The sequence below is a fragment of the Montipora foliosa genome, chromosome 1 (assembly GCF_036669935.1).
Source record: "Montipora foliosa isolate CH-2021 chromosome 1, ASM3666993v2, whole genome shotgun sequence".
NCBI classification, from domain to species: Eukaryota; Metazoa; Cnidaria; class Anthozoa; order Scleractinia; family Acroporidae; genus Montipora; species Montipora foliosa.
Genome location: NC_090869.1, coordinates 56,900,813 through 56,919,664, shown reverse-complemented (window position 1 = coordinate 56,919,664; position 18,852 = coordinate 56,900,813). Strand labels below are relative to the sequence as shown.

The following is an 18,852-nucleotide window of genomic DNA, read 5'->3' as shown; positions in this document are numbered from 1 at the left end:
CATAAAACAAGCTTTAAATTAATACAATACACCAGTTTTGTTATTTCAAAGAATTACGTAAAAGCTGTGCTTCCTGTGCTGGCAAAACGTAGCGTGAACCAATGGCTTGGTGACCTATTGTTTTAATTGGACTTAACTGATTAGAGTGTAATGTGAAATGCTAGGCTTCTACCCCATATGAACCACGTGAGCGTTAGCCCCCACTGATGGAATGGGGCCCACACAAGGACCAGAGAAAAAACTCTGACCAGGGTGCTCATTTCGAGTTACCATAATGTAGGGAACAATTCAGAATAAGCTGAAAAGAAAATCTTTACGACAACTTCTATTACTAAGGAATCACCTTAATCTGTAAAGAGGTTGTTTCCCCAAATACAAATATGATGTTGTTACGGTCCTGGTCATGGGCCAGCTCGCTTGAAGATTTGTATTTGGCTCAAAACGTTTGAGTAACTTCTTTCGTTATTACGACTCCAATACTTCACTGGATTTCTAGTTATAGAACGAGGAATCGATAATTTGATAAATCTGTGGGAGTATCGAGATTTGTCGGAGAAAGAAACCATAGTATGGATGCATTGATTATTTGTACTGAAGATTGGCCCAATTTTATAAATAGCAAGAACATGCTCCATTGTACATCTCTTGAAGGGAAGACAGATTCTTATAGTGGTTGACGCGAAAATAAACGTTGAAGAGTCTGAGATATGCTTGACTGCATGTCCTCAGACACCTTGTACATGAACAAGCCATATTAGTACTCCAATCTAAACACATCTAGTAACTGGGTCCTTTACCTCAACTCCAATCATAACCGTGTTTTGGAAAGGTTGCTTCATTGTTGACGCATTCTCTACTTGCTCAATCCCACAACACACCTCTTTTACCCCCAAAAATATTTGGATAATCATTGTTTGAAATTTCTCTTGGGATGTATTAAGGAAAAGAAAAAACAATGTGTATGCAATTTTTGGGGGGGAGGCGGGAGGCGGCAAAAGAGGTGTATTGCGGGATTTGTGCAAGTAGAGAATTTATATTTTGCGTCAGAAGTTGTAAATTCAGTATGCTCTTAAAACGCAGGCTTGACGAATAAATATTAATGCTCTCGGCAACTCGGAATTGAAGCAGTGAAGGCACCGCCGAAGGCCAGGATTTTACTTTGTACGAATTCTTTGAAAACTGCTCCTGCGGTCTTAACAGCTAATGCAGCCGGCGTTTTAATGTAGGAATGGATTGTTGAGGGCAACATGCTGTCGGAAGATGAGACAAAAGAGCCTGCGTACAGGCTGTAAATGTGTTTCGACATTTTGCCTCTGGCGCACAGTCAATAGCTATGGGATCGGAGCGAGCGCAAGCGTTCAGGTGGTCTCTGCGATGTAGTGAAAATTTACTTGTTTCCCGGAGCACTGTCTCGAGCAAAACTACTAGTTGTACCAACTGTATGAAGGATAGAGATACGTTTCACGCAAATAAAGGCCGATAGGACTTGTCGTTTATAATTTGAGGAAGGAGTGAAAAGACAATGAGATATTGGACAACTATGCATGCAACAGTTGTGTAGCAAAATTTGTCATCAAACCACTTAAATTCTAGCTTTCACTTTGATATTTGCTTTATGGAGAGCAAGCGGGAGGGTTGTCGTATGATTGAAAGTGCCAAGTTACTTTGTAGCTATTTGTCCCACCACAAAGCTGTAATGACTGGCTATCCCTTTTTCTAGAGGCTTTTCTCAGCTTACTCCGTATTCTTTTCCCTCTCCATGAGTATGAACGTGTGATTCTATTTGAATTCGTTGATTTAATTTACATTTTCTCAAATGACTGATCAAGTGTTGATTCATTCGATTAATGTATGGCTGCTTATATAAAATCACCGTGTATAATCCAGAACCGGATTTTTTAAGGAACTTGAACAGTACAGGCCTGTACTAAATATGAAAGTAAACAAAAATATTGTCGGGACAGGTCTTTTTATGAATAATTAATAGCCAGCTTTATTGGCGTCGCGGCAATTTGTAGCAGGTATTGGAGAACCCCTGTAGCTGCAAAGTAGCTGGGTCAGTTAATCCTCCCAACGCAGGGAAGTTTGAGAAAAGAGTTAGGTTGTTAACGAAGTTGGATTGTTTTCTGCTCATTAATCTTATCTCTGACTGAAAATGATACTGCGCAGAGTAGCTATAACCCTGGCAGTTCTTTCCTTAGATTCTTGGCTCGAATCAAGCGAAGCGATCTGTAAGGTTCCCGAAGACGTTAAAGAGTGGAAGAAAAAGAGCTTAACCGAGCGCGCAGCGTCGTCCGACATCGTTATCTATGGCGAGGTAGTGTACAGCCCTTGTTGGAAACCCGGGTATGTCAGAAAAACCATTCCACCGACAACGGTTCCAATTTTGCATGGGAATAACACAGTCAATGCAACGAGCAACGCAACAGTTCCAAGGAGCAACGTAACAATTCCAACGGGCAACGTTACAGTTTCAACGACTCGAGTGCAGATGGTAAATGCGACGACCGCTCCCACAACACCCCCGTACAAATGTAGCTCGGAATTCTACAACGCTACCATAAAAGTCATTTGCGTTATTAAAGGAGGATCCGTGCCACTATTTATTCTGTTAGAAGGATTGGGGCAAGGAGATGGTGTGTGTTTGGACGAATCCCTTCACGATTACCACGCCTATAATCAGCTAAAATACTTGATATTTATGGGAAGGTAATATTTAAATAATTACATCTGTGAATATCTACTTGTCGGTCTGTGTATTTGAAGAACGATATCACCAGATTTGGCAGTGTGAACTAAATGTTTTTGGAGTGAAATTTCCGCCGACGTTCAACTCCCGCAAACTAAAACCTTACTTGATAAATGTAACGAAAAATATTATTTTACAATATAATGATGTAAAATAGCCTTGATATGAAAAATCAAATTACTTGAGTCCTGTTAATTTTCCAAAATATACTCCTCCTTGCTTTTATTATAAAGACCAAACTGAATGATTTGATAGCCGCTCTTAGGAGCCCGTGAAGAATGGGACTAGTGTTTTGTCCATTTAGATGAAGACCCATTTGGCCTTTCTTATCCAAAATGGATAGTTCTGATAGAAATCTCCAGAAATCCCTTTACACTAATTGCGACAGGATGTAGGCTGTCACTCTACGAGGGAAAAAACTAGTAAAAGTTAAGAGCAGGAGCCCATTCTAACCCTCTGAGTCAACCCTGTCCCGTATCTTTATATTTTTAGAAATACCTCGCAGGGGAGCTTTACTGGGTGTTTTCACAATAGCTGATCATAAGAGACCTATGGTCAGCCATTTATTACGTCACAAACGTATGTGACGTATGTGAACCACTTCATGTATGTTCTCAGTCACATACGTCACATACGTCAAAATGTAGTAGTTCTAAAAATAGAAAGATACGGGACAAGGTTGACTCAAGGGTACAATACAGATGGAAGCTCAGGATAATGGGCTCCTGTTAAGAGTTAGAACTTGCATAATTTATGTTTCTTGTACAAAGAATGCCATTATAGTGTACTATAGTTTTAGCAGCAATAAAAGCAAGGTGACACACACTAACACCAACCCAGTGTGGCCAACACATCACGCATGCGCACAACCATTTCACCCGGTCAATTAGCAGCCATGGACAGCTGTTTCGGCTTTTTGGGCCTCATCAGCATGGCGTAGCTAACATACCAGGCGGGTGTGTTTAGCACCCCTTTAAGTGGCAGCCTCACATGCCAAACATGTGGTAGGCTGGGTTGGGAACAGCAAAACTGTTCTCCCACGGCAAGCGTGTGGGAAGGTGGATCACATTAAGAGATCGGTGTGTCACGTAAATTAAAAACAGCAATAAAAGCAAGGTGACACACACTAACACCAACCCGGTGTGGCCAACACATCACGCATGATGAGGCCCAAAAGGCCGAAACAGCTGTCCATGGCTGCTAATTGACCGGGTGAAATGGTTGTGCGCATGCGTGATGTGTTGGCCACACCGGGTTGGTGTTAGCGTGTGTCACCTTGCTTTTATTGCTATAGTTTTAGCTACGAATCTTTCAGCTTGCATGTAGTTTCTAAATAATCCATTCATTTTTTCTCGTTTTTAGGGCGAAAGACATGCGTAGTCCCAGGCCTTTTTGGATCAATCAAGTGAACCACCAGTCAGCGGTTACGGAAGTCAATGATGAGAGAATGTTGGAGTCAATATTTGAGATCGCAGGTCGTCATGCCCACCTGCCTACTGGGGAAGTGAAGTAACTTCCGCTGGCATGTGTCAACCCTATGTCAGTTCTGCGTACGTCTGCAGTTCAGTATGCACCACTCTTTTGTTGAGTCTAGCCTTGGTTGCTTGGTTTCTCATTACATAATTTTTTAATCTGCAAATTGCCGAATTGTTGGTTTTGCTGGGGTCAGGTACTACCATAGACAATGAAGTCTCCTTCATGTTTTGAACTAGTAAAGGAAAAGAGCAATGGACAAATTATTGATCATTTCATAGTGTCCGGCATAAAAGGGAAGCGCCCAACATACTGAGATCTTGTTCAAAGTCAAAGAGAACAACAATTAAAAAGAGAGAAAAAAAGAAAATCGGGAATGGGCCATTTCCGAGTTGCTGATGTCTCGGTTTCGAAGTGAGTCTTGGTGCTCAAATATTGTGATTTGCATAAGAATACGCAATCATTTCCATTTGAATGGTTGTGCACCAGGACTCGCTGAGGCATGCAGCAACTCGGAAATGGGCTATCGACAAGCATCTTGTGGAAGGTCAAGGCAGTAACAACAAACGCCAGCTCGCGATTTCATCAAGAAACTCAAGCCTGATTTTAATTAGGACTATGTACGTGGTTTGATTTTCGTTTAATTTGAGTTAGCTTATTGTTTCTGGCTTCAACTTGATTACCTATTGTCCATTTTAGTATGGCAAGACTTCATCGCGAGAATAATTTTTTCTCGATGATAACGTTAACGTAACTGTCGTCGCTATAACCTTTCAACCCCTTTTTGTCTTAACGGTATTTTGAAGAAATGTTTGATCCCAGTTATTTGTATAATCAAACACTACTGTTTCTGGCTTGGTAAGAATGTATTTCGGTTTCGTTTTTTTTTCCTTGCTCGGCCATATAAAACTGAGACCACCCTTCCTTATTAACCAAATGTGGAAGCCTTTCCCCTTTTCATCCTCGACGAGACCTTCTCCAAGTCCATTGGTCGCAGTCCATCGGAACAGGAACTGAAGGAGATAAACACAAACTCTTCAATAATCCTGACGTTTGAATTTTGCGTTTCCCCGTTTTTAACAAGTTATGACTGAAGCTCATAGCCACACGATCGTTTTTTGAAACGGAAACGTGCTTATTCAGTCACGCTTTTCGTTACGTGCAAGCATAAACGTATTTCCTGCTGTCGTCGATGCACTTCGGAGAAAGAGTCGGAAATGCGTACTATTGACGCATTTTCCACTACTGAAGACGAAATACTCGAAGGAGTTAAGAAACCGAAGCTCGGGAAATGGCTTCCTGCCTTTGGGATGGTCACAATAAGTAATCAAATGTTTTGATGTTTTTGCTGGGGTAGCGAACAGTTTGGGGCCAGTGACTAAGATTTTCAAAGATTTCTTTTACTGATGAAATCGTTCAATATTAAAACACATGAGGACCACAGCTACGAGGGCAGGCCTGTAAGATTCTCTTAAAATCTGTATTAAAATGTGGTTAAAGTGGTTCAGCGGTTCATTTACAATTTTAATGTCTGTGTAAGTTCAAGTTATCTTCAATAGTGCTATCAATTGTAATATAAGTCATCACCCAGTGTTTTTCAAATAAATCAATTAAAAAGAAAGCTTTTGCAGGGAACAACAACAACAACAACACACTTAATTGTACACGTAATATTTTTAAGTTAATATCTACAAACAAATTACCAGTTATCCTCTATAGTAAGTTATTTAAAGGTAACGACTGGTTGAAATACGAAATTGCTAAAAATGCCACTGAGGGTTCAAGGGAAATCTTTTCAGTACTTGCCTCGCTGATATATTAGTCAATCAGACTAGAAATGAGCACCGGAAAATTTAAAAGCATTTCGTTATTAGCTACCTCAGAAAATCTGAACCTGATGTACCGTATAATCTTCGAGGATTATTGATTTAAAAATTGTGAAAATTTGATAATTTTTGGACTCGTTATTGCTTTTATCACCCAATACTGTTTTTTCTTCTTTTTGCTGGTAAACCGTCGAAACTAGAGAGTTTCCGACTATCTATGGAAAGATAACTTATCAGGTTTTTTAAACGTTTTAAGCCGATTTCCTCATTTCAAGATATCTTCTGTGACCAAATTTGTTCGTTAATGAAACAAAGTGTAAACAATGAGGTCTTGAACTTGCCAAGAAGAGCTAACATTTCGTCTTAGTGCTGCATTTTTTTAGCGGTTGTACACATTTCCGATGAGTCTCACCTTCTCCTTTCGGGAAGCAGAAATCATTGACCTAATGCAAGAGAGTATTAAGTGTGAGAGAGAAACCCTTTGCCCCACGATAGGTTTTTTTTTTCAATCTCGCCATAGAGCGAAGGTTATTTTCGTTTCAGTATTCACATGACGACGAGGTCCACTGACTTGCGGGTGTCGTCGTTGAAACAACCTCGCAGAGTGACACCATCTTACATCATAATCTCTTGAGTGCAACAAATTAATCAATCTCTTAAGTCAACATTTGGGGATTATTCAGGGCGACATGAATCAACATTGACTCAAACAGGATTAGACACCCGAAGTGCACAGCTTTTAAATGTTTATTGTGCGAAGGTGTTGTTCACCAACTGGGTATTTATTTCTTCCCACAAATGCACCTTAACTGTTAGCCGGTGAAGGTTGCCCCCTACCTTTAACATTTAAGGGGATATTTGAGTGATTTCCCTGGAGACATGTAACTTGGAAGTTGAGGAAGCGCACACTTCTTGTCATTAATCATGCTGACCTTGCATATGATTACCCCGTCTTATGTAGGAGCAAATGACAGCCGATATGTATTGCTTACTAAGGGCATCGCCCCTTGACTGAGCTGGCCTTCCTCTAGAGTGATGATAAAGAAATGAATCCAGTTGGGCGACAAGATCGTGACCACTGCCTTCGGCCTTAGTTAACAATCTTTAACTTATTATCTTTGTATTAAAAACATTGATCTCATAAGATATAAGAAATGATACACTCCCAATCTCGAGGTCATCACCTCACAAAAACGGCGAAGCTGTAAACAGCATGAAACCTTACGACTTTGTAGAGCAAAATTTCCCCTGTCGTGAATACAAGATAAGAGATACAAATGGCTTTACGCTGGGGAAGGCGGGAGGGGGTGGAACCTCTTAGACGTTTTGGGATATCGAGAAATGGACGATGGCACATCATATGAGAGAAGAGCGAATAACAGTTCCCAGCTAAACTCATTTCTCTGAGGTTTTTTTTCTTTTTCTTTTTTCTGTTTTTTACTAACTGCATGCAATTCCGTTTTACTTTTTCTAAGCAATCAGTTGTCAATTTTGTTTTCACACGTTACAAGAACGAGATAGTGTAAAAAAAAAAGAGAAATGGTAATCTTGCTCACGACTGTTCTTTGAACTTGTTCAAAAGCACTCCAATCAAGAAAGATTCAGACATCTATGAACAACCAAAAACACAACCCTACAAGGGAAAGATAAATTCAACGATGCAGCAGACTTATCAGTACCTGGATTCTGAATAGGTTAACGTTTTTTACTTGATAAAAGGGTAGTAATATCCGTTACGCACATGTAGCACGAATATTTTTTTTCTCTTTAAATCGAAAATATTAGAGAGTTTAGCCAACGAAGGCAGTTGCGATAGGCTACGGTAACGCCACAAAACAAGAATGCTATTGGTGGTTTAAAATAATCTTGCGGCACTGCGATGTGCAGCACATATTAGTCAGTTTCTCAAGAAACGAGTGAATCCGCGCGCAAGTTGACGCTATGTCTTTTTTTATTGAAAATTGGGGAGGGGTGGTCTTCATTTTCCATTTGAAATGTCCAAGGTTGTAGCTCGTAACGTATAGTGTGATTGATTCCTACCCTAACCCAAAGACAAAAGGCTAGACAATTGAAACAATGACTTAGACTTCAGAACAATAGAAGCTGCTTATAATACCAAAGTGAGCTGCTACACTACTGAAAGAAACATCGTAAAAAATAACGTTTTTTTTTTAGGTTTTGACTATAACCCTAATAATAACAAGGAGTTAAAGCAACAATACGAAGACATCGCTTCAAAATTTAACTTTTCGCCATCGTAAGTAATTCGCGGTTTTTCCCCCTTATTCACGTTGTACAATGAATAATGGGGGGACCCCCCTTAATTACCTCGTAATTGGATTGGTGCGAACACTTTCTTCTAAACAAACTGAGAGATACTGTTGTATTTTAGCGTTATTATTTCTTTTCTTTCTTGTTTTATGGCCTTGTCCAGCAGCCATATTGGATTACTTAAACAAAAAAAGGTATTTGCATAAAAATAGAGTTCAAGTCGCGGAGGATTAGTTTGGTACACCATCATGGTCGCCATTTCTTTGTTTTGGAACACCATCATGGCCGCCATTTCTTTGTTTTCAGGAATACCAACATGGTCGCCGTGACCCTCATGTGAAAACGCTCTATAAAAAGCACAGGCAGCCCAAGCTCGGTGTACGATTTATAGACTTGGGAAAACTGCACTCATTGGCCAAGTGTTTCAAATTGTCCAATGAGAGTGCAGAATGTAATACGATCGCCATCAAGCTATAACGGCCGTAGCCACACATCTAGCTGAACGGATGGGAAGATTATAGAAAGTTGAACATTATTAGGAATTTATCCGCCAAAAATCGCTGTGTGGTCCCGGAGTTGAGCTGATGTGATAGGAAATTTATCTGGTGTTTTTATGGCGATTCGGACCGTTGCTTTGTGATACGAGAGCACTTTGTGGGACGAGGTCGCCACGAGTCACCAGCCTTTCTTCTCTTTATGAGGGGAAATGACAACTAACGACATCGCAAAAATCGAAAGCCACAAACCCGTCTAAAACGGACACAAATTTGCCCTCCGATTGCACAGAAAAGACGAGGACAACCGTATGTAGAGGTAACCGAACTTAATTTCTACATTTACAGCTTATTTTAGCATTTAGAAGCTCAAAGTACGTTTCCCCATACAAAGTCTATAAATCGTATACCGAGCTTGGGCTGCCTGTGTAAGAAGTCGTGCAGCCGAGATCTACCGTTGGACCTGTTTCGATTGTATGGCAAGTAACTGCTTATGATGGAAACCAGGCCCGACTTCACGACACATAGCATGAATTCTGATCTATAAGATATTTGACAAGTTTTTAGCCTCCTGTGCTACTTGCTGTGCTACTTTTAAGCCGCCATTCGATCCTTTCTGAATAGTGAACAGTCTATCGGTAAGAATGTTGGATCCTTGACAAATGACTGAACAACGGTTATAAACTTCCCAGATCTCTCTCCATCCTTACTACAATAAGCTCAATAATGAGCGCATTTTGATTGGTTCTCAAGTATGATCTCTTACAAGACAGACAGCTCAGTGACGTCATCATAAAAAAAACTTTCAATTCTTTTATAGGTTCCATGTTTCAGTTGCCGTGCGTCTGTTCGGAATGACAGATCACAGAAGACGCCAAAATCAGTGACACACTCAGCTACTGCCTCGTGTGCCACGTCCACATTTTGAAGTCATCTGTGATCTCTTACTGCACAGACCCACGACAACATGGAATCTATTTGTTAAATTGACACTGAGTATTTTAAATTCTAGAGCTACACATTTAATGCTTTAATTACGTAGACCACTGACTTTATTTGTCAGGTGAGGTCCGGGGGTGAAGTAAACCGAAATATTACAGCAGGTCCGGGGAATCGGGTCTACTAACCTAGCCCAAAACGGTTGGTTCTTGATTTTCCAAAAAGTTGAAATGTTCTTTAACGATAAATAAGTTCGTGGGGTAATCCAATTTGCTTGTATACTCTCTTCAAGTTAGATCCGAGTTTAGTTTTTCATCAACTGAAACTGTTTTTCCCAGTGCGTGCCATGTCAGACGACATTCTCTCTCCTTGCACGTCACAAACTGTTGGAAATCAACACGATTTAAAAACATTTCTTTTCAAACCGATTGATGTTTACACAGATTGAAATTATCAATTCCGTTTTTAAACTTTTGAACACACGCTAAGTCAGCAATGTAAATTATGCTAGTTATTTTGGCTTGTCTTAGGTATAGTTTATCCAGAGGTTTTCAACACGCACGTTTTCGATGGACGCTGTGTGCCATACTCGCTTCAAGCTGAGATCTCTTTGTGCGATTCTTTCCGAAAGCTTGTTTTGACGACATTACCAATAACTCCCGGGATCTCGCCGCAAGAGGTATCGCCTCATTCATGTAATGCGTCTCTTATTTTCCGGGTTGTCGATAAAATTAACCTCAGAGTTTGACCACCATTTAAGAGCGTGAAAATTCCTACTCCTTATGGCAGTGTTTGTTTTTCTATGTTTTCCATAATAAACGTTTATATGTTTGCTGTCTTTCGTCATTTTAAAGGTTTTGCAGCTTGAAAGTATCGGTTTTTAACTTTGGTAATCGTGGTTGTCGTGTGGTTTTATTCTCTAAAAGAGCCATTGTATTTGTAGCGAGAAAACAATCCCGGTACAAAAGCATTAATTGGCCGTAAAATAAGAAATCCATTAGCAATGAAGTTTGTCACCCCAAGAGGGCGCTAAACAAGCTATCAAAAAAGCTAGACATTAAAAACATGATGCTCTCAATTCGTTTTGAAATTCTCCAGATGGCATGGCGTTTGACACTTTCATCAATTTCGATCTATTCCCGAGTGATACCGTCTAATTAATTGCAGACCTTCGTGATCCATTTGGAAAGAACCACTGCTGCAATAATAGCAACTAGAAACCGCATATCAGCAAATCTGTAAATAAGGCGTAATAGGAGAGTTTGTTAAAAACATGTCGCAGAGAATATCCGGATGCATCCCTCTGCTTTCATGCTCGGTTATCTCACTTACAGTGCTTACATTTTAAACTTCATAGTTTATTTAGTTGGAAGTTCAAACACAAACAGCGAAGTCATTTTACACGTGATACTCTCCCCAATTCTACTTTAATAGCACCTTCACGTATCTATCAATTGGTGTGTTTTGGAGTATTTTATTTTCGATTGCGTATTAGGCCATTGCAATACAAAGAAAGATGTAGTGGCCAATAATTTGCCACAAAAGTGACAGTAATCCATCTTCATAAAAATGGAATTAGCGGATTACTGCTGTTTCCCTAATTTGCAATTTGTTCAAAGGGAACTATCGTTCAGATCTCATTACAACACTTCTATTTGTCGTCTATTATTTAGAACTCCTTTCTCTTTTCAAATACCTATTGTTTCTCTGTTTCATGAAGCGTTAGCATCCAATTGTGCATTCACCTATTTTCACTGACCCTTGGAGCATAAGATTTTAGAGTATTCAATGGCTAGAGATAGAATATTCCCACCCACGAGCTGTGAAGAATGAACCGGCAATGGGCATCCTTATGTTCACGAGCGTCTTGACTGATTTACGAAGTTCCCATGACTTTTGTTGAAGTCGACGGAAACACAGAAGGCGCGGAATGTTTAACCAAAATTCGTTGTTCTCTGTGAAATATATATTATTTACAAGATACTTAAAAGAGGTTTAAACAAAGCTATTTGCAAACAATAAACGATCAACCCCTGTGTTAGACGTGGGTTTTAGGTGAACTAATCCTGACTTTCTACGTGTGGTCAACATCTGAGCTGTCCGTGAAGAAATTCGAAAACGTTTTCATCGTCGGTTTGCCTCTTAGTTAAGATCAGGGTTATTTGGAGAGTTTTAAAATATTACGCAAGACCACCTGATTCTTTGCGTGATGAGCTTGAGGTCTTTAACAGTTACAAAATACATATCCTTACTAGGAAATATTGCTATGCGGCAAAACATTTGGCACAAGCTCATCTTCAACCCAATGTCAGTTGTCCATGTCCAAATCTTTTATATGGGTCAAATGAAAATTCATCGTAGCAAACTTAGTAGCTCTCCAAGCCACATCTGTTTATGATATTGCGTAGATGCATGTGAGTTCAGGTTGAAGTGATCTACACATTTTAAATTTGTTTCAACCGCGCATTAGTCTATTGTATTGGGAACGACACTCCATATGAAGTACTAAGTTTTCTCACCCAGCGATGAATTGTACTTTAATTTAAATGGTGGTCTCGTCTGTATCATCAGTCCATTGAATGGTTCTTTTTCGGACCTGGTGGTATATCTCGCACGACCAGCGCGCACTAAATGAAAATTGCATTTTCATCACTGTTGTCTGGTGACTTGTTTACCTTGCCTTGGCAAAGCCACAAATCAAGTTTGTTGCCACTTTATTACCGCTAGCACCAAACCGTGTAAAGTCAAAACGAGGTACCAACAAATTCTCTGCGTTCGGCAGGCCAAAGAATGCATGTTACGGAAAGCATACTCCGCCATATCGCTTTGCCTTTTGGTCGGTGTAGAGTGCACGCCAACTTTTCTTACTTTAGTAGATGACATGTATCTTCTTGAGGTGCTTAACTTTGTTGTTGTAGGAGCCATTTGCGTGGATGTGTTATCAAAAGAACGGCATTTTTTGTTCTTTCTGTTTTTATGCCTATGTGATTTGTGTCGGCAACGGTTCTTTTTTGTCGTAGCAAATTTCGGACAGCCTGGCACGCTATCCTTTGTCGCTCCGAGGGGTTGACTAACATTCTCGCCGACGGTCTCCATAATTTTCTTAAGCACTGGATTGCTTACTTTGATAGGAATTGTTGCGCTATCTATATTCACTTCATTAACTGAAAACTGAGAGCCTTTGACTCCAATGCTTGTATCTTTGCGGAGTAATGCCACATATGTTTTGTTCAAGTATGCACGAGTGTGTGTGCACAATCCTCCAGCAAATCCAAACCCGGACACGTTGACAAACTGAGGCAGCATCTTTCCCTTGAGAATACAGTGAACTTCAAATAAGGCACTGTAAAGTCCCTCGATATCATCCTTCGGTCCATGGCGAGGACTCGCTCTAACTGTTCCATATATCACAATTTCAGCCTTCTGCACTCTTGCTTTGGTATCTAGCGGTAACCAATCCTCCGGCGGAGAACAAGAGAAAGCCGCGCGTATAAAGTTGTGCAAAATTCCCGAGAGAATTATCATATTCGTGAGCTTCATTTTGAAAAAACACCGACGACAGCTCGTGATCAAGGGACACCAGAATCATGCAATGGAGGCTCACAACTTCACACGTAGGGAAAAACTGCTCAGCCGTTTGTATGTTTGAAGTGTTCGCATCGAATGACAGTGGACAGATTCTAAATGGGCGGCGCAAACGCTTTGTCGAAATAGCTCTGCGGGGACCCCGCTTGAGTAAACATCTCGCAATAATTTGTTGTTCCAACCAACTACACTGTATTAACTTGCAAATGCAGCACACCTTTTCTGTGGAGTCTGTTGATTTCAGATTAATTGTACAAATATTGACCGCGCTTGAGCGATTTTTTGAAGTCGAGGTGATTTGTGGATAGACGAATACTGCACATGAAACTTCAGGAAATTGCATCGGAAACGTTCAAGATGTTATTTAAGGTTATCGCTGGCGGGAGCACGAACTGCTAGCAAACTAAATAATCGGATTAAACAAGCCCCGGTAAAGCGATACAAGCATGCAAATTGCAGTTAATCGCTCATCTATCAAAACCACTCTCTTGTGTGAGTGTTGGGTGTAGATTGTCCTTAAATTCCTTTGCTTTGGTTCAAGTGGATAATGCAGTTTCTCAAACGAAACACAACTGCAACTTTGAAGAGTTAATTGTGGGCTGGAAAAAGGAAACCGAATTGCAACTAACGGACATGACACGCGAGCTGCCCAGTTTTTTTGGTGCGCCTTATCTGTTAACCCGAGACAAAAACCCAAATCCGTAGCCATTTGCATTTGCGTCTAGATAAGATAGGAGTGTTTTCACAAAAAACAGTTTCAGCATTAAAACGATGCCACCAAACTGATTGGCAAGCGATAAAAAATTGAATTGTTTCTAAAAGAAAGCTTTTCTCTGCGGCAAAAACAATCTTCTTTTGTCTAACACTAGTCTTCCTCAAAACGGCTGCGAGGAAGACCCGTGCCAGAATAGACGGGAAACCGGATAATATGAGAATATAATAATGATAGCGTGCTTTAATTTTTTTTACAGGAAGAACAATTGTCTTTTAATTCCACTTTCCATTTTAGTCTCATCTGCCAAAGGAATTAAAGCCATTAATTGAGGCAAAGAATCAAAACCGGAACAATTGACCAAACCGAACATGTGCTAATGTCGTCATGCGTCAGTTGGGTCTAACTTTTCATGTAGTGGAGGCAAGTCGAGCGATGTACCCATGTTCAGATCTGAATTCCAAACATTTTAATCGGTTTAAAAAAAAACTGCAGTTGTAAACAACAGTGTATTTTCTTTAATAGCGTATTCAGTTTCCTAAGAATTGGGTATTAAAAGCGCATTAAAGCTGAAAATTACAAAAAAAGTATTAAACTAATCTGTTTTGTCTGATAAGTAGCCCAATATATCACTTATAAAACTGAGTAAACGCCTCGAAAGCGCAATTTGTAAGCTCGCGTGCACACAAACGTGTATGTGAACCTAACGAGATGCAAAAACTCCAAATATTTGATCACGGATTTATGGTTTGCTCAATGTCGATTTGAAAAAACAACGAAGCGATAACATAATTAGGGCCAGCTGACAAAAGGCTGTATAAATGCTCGCGGAAACGTTTAAATGGAAAGCACTTAAAGGAGACATCCGTTTGTCCTTCGATAAGAGGTTTTCTCTTTACATGTGTCAAATTGCCGCTGTTCTGTCAAGAGATTTTCGTGTGTCGTGGGGCGATTAACCCTCAGGTAGGGGGGCAAAGCGAGAACATTTGCAGCTAATAATGATGTTTAAGTATTTGGCCACTTTTAGCATAAAACGTGGGCCTCTTGTTGATGATAGGTGAGTTACATGTATGTAACTTTCAGGGGCGTCTTTGTCATTGGTTTCCAGTCTGGAAATACACGACATGCCTTGTGAATACTTTTCTTGAATTTGAATGTTACTTTTTCATGTGGACTTCTGGTCTTGAGCTCGGTACACACTTCTTGGGCACATGCGTGCATTCCAAGCCCCAGTTGTTCAAACGATGGATAGCGCTATCCGCGCGGGATAAATCACTATCCATTATAGGGAAACCAATTGCGCTATCCAGTGGATAAGGAATTATCTGGTGGATAGCGTTATCCACCTTTTGAACAACTGGGTGCAAGTCTGTAGCCAACCGGCATCATTCGAGTCCATACCAGTATGATATATCACTTTAACTTTTACAAGTCTGGTTTGGTTAATTCGTGGCAATATTAAATGTTTTTGTGGTGAAACCTTGAAAGGTCATCCATGATGATAATGAAATCTTCTAAAAGATCTTTGTTATTACACAGAAATTGTTCAGCGTCTTTCAGGTCTAAAACCAGTATGACCAACGAGTCATATTTTCTATAAAAGAAGCACCCGAGCGAGTAAACTTTTGGGCAAGAGCCGGTGGTACAAGAGAGTGGATAATCAAATCTACGTTATATGTGCTCTTGCCCAAAATATTTACTTTTTCAACTTGTAATTAAAACAATTGATCCAACGTTTCCACGATTGCTTGCGTGAAATTTTGTTGGCCATTCCGCTATTAAGTGAATCCATCATTTTGTGTCTATTGTCAAAAATACAAAAAGTTCGGCTCGAAAACGTTTTTAACCCAGTATTTTTTTCCTCTGGAGACGGTATTCAACCAAGCCCGTCAATCCTGCCGTCCCTTCCCATCCCGTCCTGTCAATTCCGTTGTCCGAAATACTTCTAATAACAGGTCAGGCTACAACAATAATCGTGTATAAGCATCGCAATTAATTTTAACTGGAGCAAAAAGAGAGTGCATCGCCATTTTCGTCCAGAGGGTCCTACCAAATTGCAAGGGTTAATAAAGACTGAGCTTCAAAGGCAAAGGGAAAGTTTAGCCTACCATCTAATGTAATGTCACCAAACTTTGGAGGAAACTAGCCTGCGTATCTGGCGGGGTGTTTTATCGCGGGATAAAAAAATCCCTCGGGGCTTCGCCGCTTCGAAGGCAGTCACTGTCAGGCTTTTATTGGGCTCAATACACTTTTCCCCCTTTTCTATGGACGTAGCCTTAACAGGGAACATTCTAACATTGCTGCTTTGCACCAGATGTAAATCACGCGTGAGCACAGCCGTAAATTTGCATGTTAAGATAACGGCGACTATCCCACTCTTTTCTACAACTATCTACAGCTGGACGCCTGTATCAGTAACCTGAATTTTCACTGAACGTGGAAGAAAGTGCCACGGGCGCAAGGGCAAGAAGCGAAACAAAACATGTATGACATATGCCTGCCTTCAGAGATAATTCGTAACGCATGCTCGGCACAGGCTGTGCCGTAAAAAAATGATTGTCTTTTTACTCACTTTATCTTTTGGGCACCTTTTGGACCTTTATCAAATGATTGTGTCACGATTAATGTGTGTTACACTCCTTATCGCAGCTATTACCAACCTGTTCTGACCTGATTAAGAGTGAACCAATACGAGTAACTGGGATGACTTTTTGTCGGACCACATGTACGGACGGCGCGTTACCTTTTTTCATATATTGCTAAAAGGAAGTAGATTAGACCGAATGCTATTCAGGGTAACGGGACACTGAAAAATGTTTGGAAGCCGACATGTACACACTTCATCCCTCAAAATCGTAAATTAGACATAACTGGGGTATAGTACACATTATTAGCTAATCAGTACTTTTTTTAGCTAATCAGTGTGTGTCGGAGTTGAACCAAGCGGATACTCTCTCAATATAATTATGGAGATGGAAAGGTTTTAAAAAGAAATTTCCGTTGTGAAAATATAAGGCTAAATTAAGGTTACGACTAGGCTAAGTTAAGGCTGCGGATTTCCTGCGAAGAAAAGACTCCCCAAAAATGAGAACTTACTGGCAGTCTTAATCCAATTACAGGAAATTATCACTTCTGCCAGAATGCAAAGTATTTCAAAATATTCCCTTTCTCATCCGGATCCCAGGCCTTCTGTCCAAAGTACCACAGACATATAAAGCGGCTAACATAAACAAGTGAAGAGAATTCTTCGTTGTGGCAACAAGTGGTTCTACAAACGAAACAACCGCTTCATTTGCTTCCAGGGTAATCTCCCAAAAGCGGAGAGTTATCGCGTATAACCCTTGATGGGGAGAACGTACGGGTGGAAAAAGTCTTAAGTAACCTCTCCCTCTCCCACAGCGTAAAACAAAACACCCAACAATGTTATATAAAATTAATTACATTTTATTGATTACAACTAGGAACAAAACAGGCCCTTTATTTGTTGGTAGTATCGGTCTCTGATTAGGAAGGAAAACCGGGGAAGGACATCATTCGAAGCAGAAATTCAAATCACACATAACACTGAGTCGAAGAAATCAAACCTGGGACACTGGTTGAAGGCGAATTCTCTGTTCTTTTTTAATGAAAAAATTAAAGAGCTCGAGTGAAGGTGTTTAAATTAAATCGCGGGAAAATCTCTCAGTGTGAATTACCTGAGGAGAAGTAGGCCTTCCGCATCGAAGCTACCAGGGGGTTAGTGCGTTATCGCCGGAGTCTGATAAATTTTTTATCACTATATAGTGGATCGCTTCGGGGACCCAAAAATAGTACACGAAATTCCGGAGATACTCTCACGTTATGACCACCTCAGGGAAAAGCAGTATCTAAAATTCATGACGTTACGAAAAAGAACGATAACGAAGTTCCCGGCTTAGCTTTCAAATGGAGTCCCCACACGTGTTCCCTCCCGGCTTAACTTCAGCTGCGCTTGCAAATGAGGATTCTTAAAATGGAGTCCGTAATCTCAAAGCCCCTGAAGAGCCTGAGGGATGCGGTCAATTAAGTATATATTACATATATACCGGCACCAAATAACTTGGTGTTATCAGCCGTTCCAGGCTGTCCACTTTAACTTTCTTCGGTTTCATTGTTACTTCAATCGTTATCTTTTTGTCTGATGGAAAAATAATTAAGAAGTTATCAGTAGACGATTACGAATTCATACAGCATAGCACATAGGAAGAATTTTCGGTATCCGAACTGAAACCCTTTGAATGAAACAGCGATAAGCACTGAATCATGATGACTGTCAGATCAGAGTAGAATTATTTCGTCACCGCATGTGCAATGAATTTGTATTTCTTTCAACGCTGTGTGGTCTCAATAAAGGACAGTTAATTTTCAGGGAGATTAACTCGTCTAAAAAAAATTCTAGAGCTCATGATTAGCAGGGAAATTGATGCTCAAAGTTATGAGTAGTAAAAAGCTCGTCACTGGTGGAATACTTGCCGATGATAGCAGTTAAATCTCATTGGATAGTTATACTGAAATAGTAGGAAATAACAAAGAGATTGAATTTCTTAGAAACCAAAAATGGTAGATAAGGAAACAAAGATTGTGAAATGCTTGCCTTGTGACTGTTATGCCAGCGGTGACTTGTCATTGCTTTTTATTTTATTTTATTTTTAGGATTTTTAAGCGAGAGCTCGTCACTTGTGAAATGTTTCGAATATATAACCTCCAGAGGGTAATATTTTCTCAATTAATACTAGGCATCACAAGTCTCTGCTCTAATGTACACGTAATGGAAAGAAGTCGAAG

General features: G+C 40.2%; 2 protein-coding genes across 2 annotated transcripts; one reads left to right on the top strand and one right to left on the bottom strand.

Annotated features, from left to right (window-relative positions):
• Positions 1 to 1,933: 1,933 nt before the first annotated feature.
• LOC137971566 (uncharacterized) lies at positions 1,934 to 4,262 on the top strand. Its single transcript, XM_068818375.1, has 4 exons — positions 1,934 to 1,939; positions 2,080 to 2,101; positions 2,202 to 2,709; positions 4,112 to 4,262. Exons 1-4 carry the CDS (start codon positions 1,934 to 1,936, stop codon positions 4,260 to 4,262), a joined length of 687 nt encoding a protein of 228 aa, XP_068674476.1.
• Positions 4,263 to 10,976: 6,714 nt separating this feature from the next.
• Positions 10,977 to 13,689, bottom strand: LOC137979340 (uncharacterized). The gene has a single exon (XM_068826576.1). The coding sequence runs from the start codon at positions 13,290 to 13,292 to the stop codon at positions 12,450 to 12,452; it is 843 nt and encodes a 280-aa protein (XP_068682677.1). The 5' UTR covers positions 13,293 to 13,689; the 3' UTR covers positions 10,977 to 12,449.
• Between the last annotated feature and the right edge of the window lie 5,163 nt (positions 13,690 to 18,852).

What these genes read in the sequence shown, in the direction of transcription:
- LOC137979340 (XM_068826576.1), bottom strand. Translation starts at nt 13,292, where the DNA reads ATGAAGCTCACGAATATGATAATTCTCTCGGGAATTTTGCACAACTTT.
- LOC137971566 (XM_068818375.1), top strand. An exon ending in AAGTTTGAGAAAAGAGTTAG is followed by an intron (nt 2,102 to 2,201) that starts GTTGTTAACGAA and finishes TTCTTTCCTTAG; the next exon opens with ATTCTTGGCTCGAATCAAGC. An exon ending in TACTTGATATTTATGGGAAG is followed by an intron (nt 2,710 to 4,111) that starts GTAATATTTAAA and finishes TCTCGTTTTTAG; the next exon opens with GGCGAAAGACATGCGTAGTC.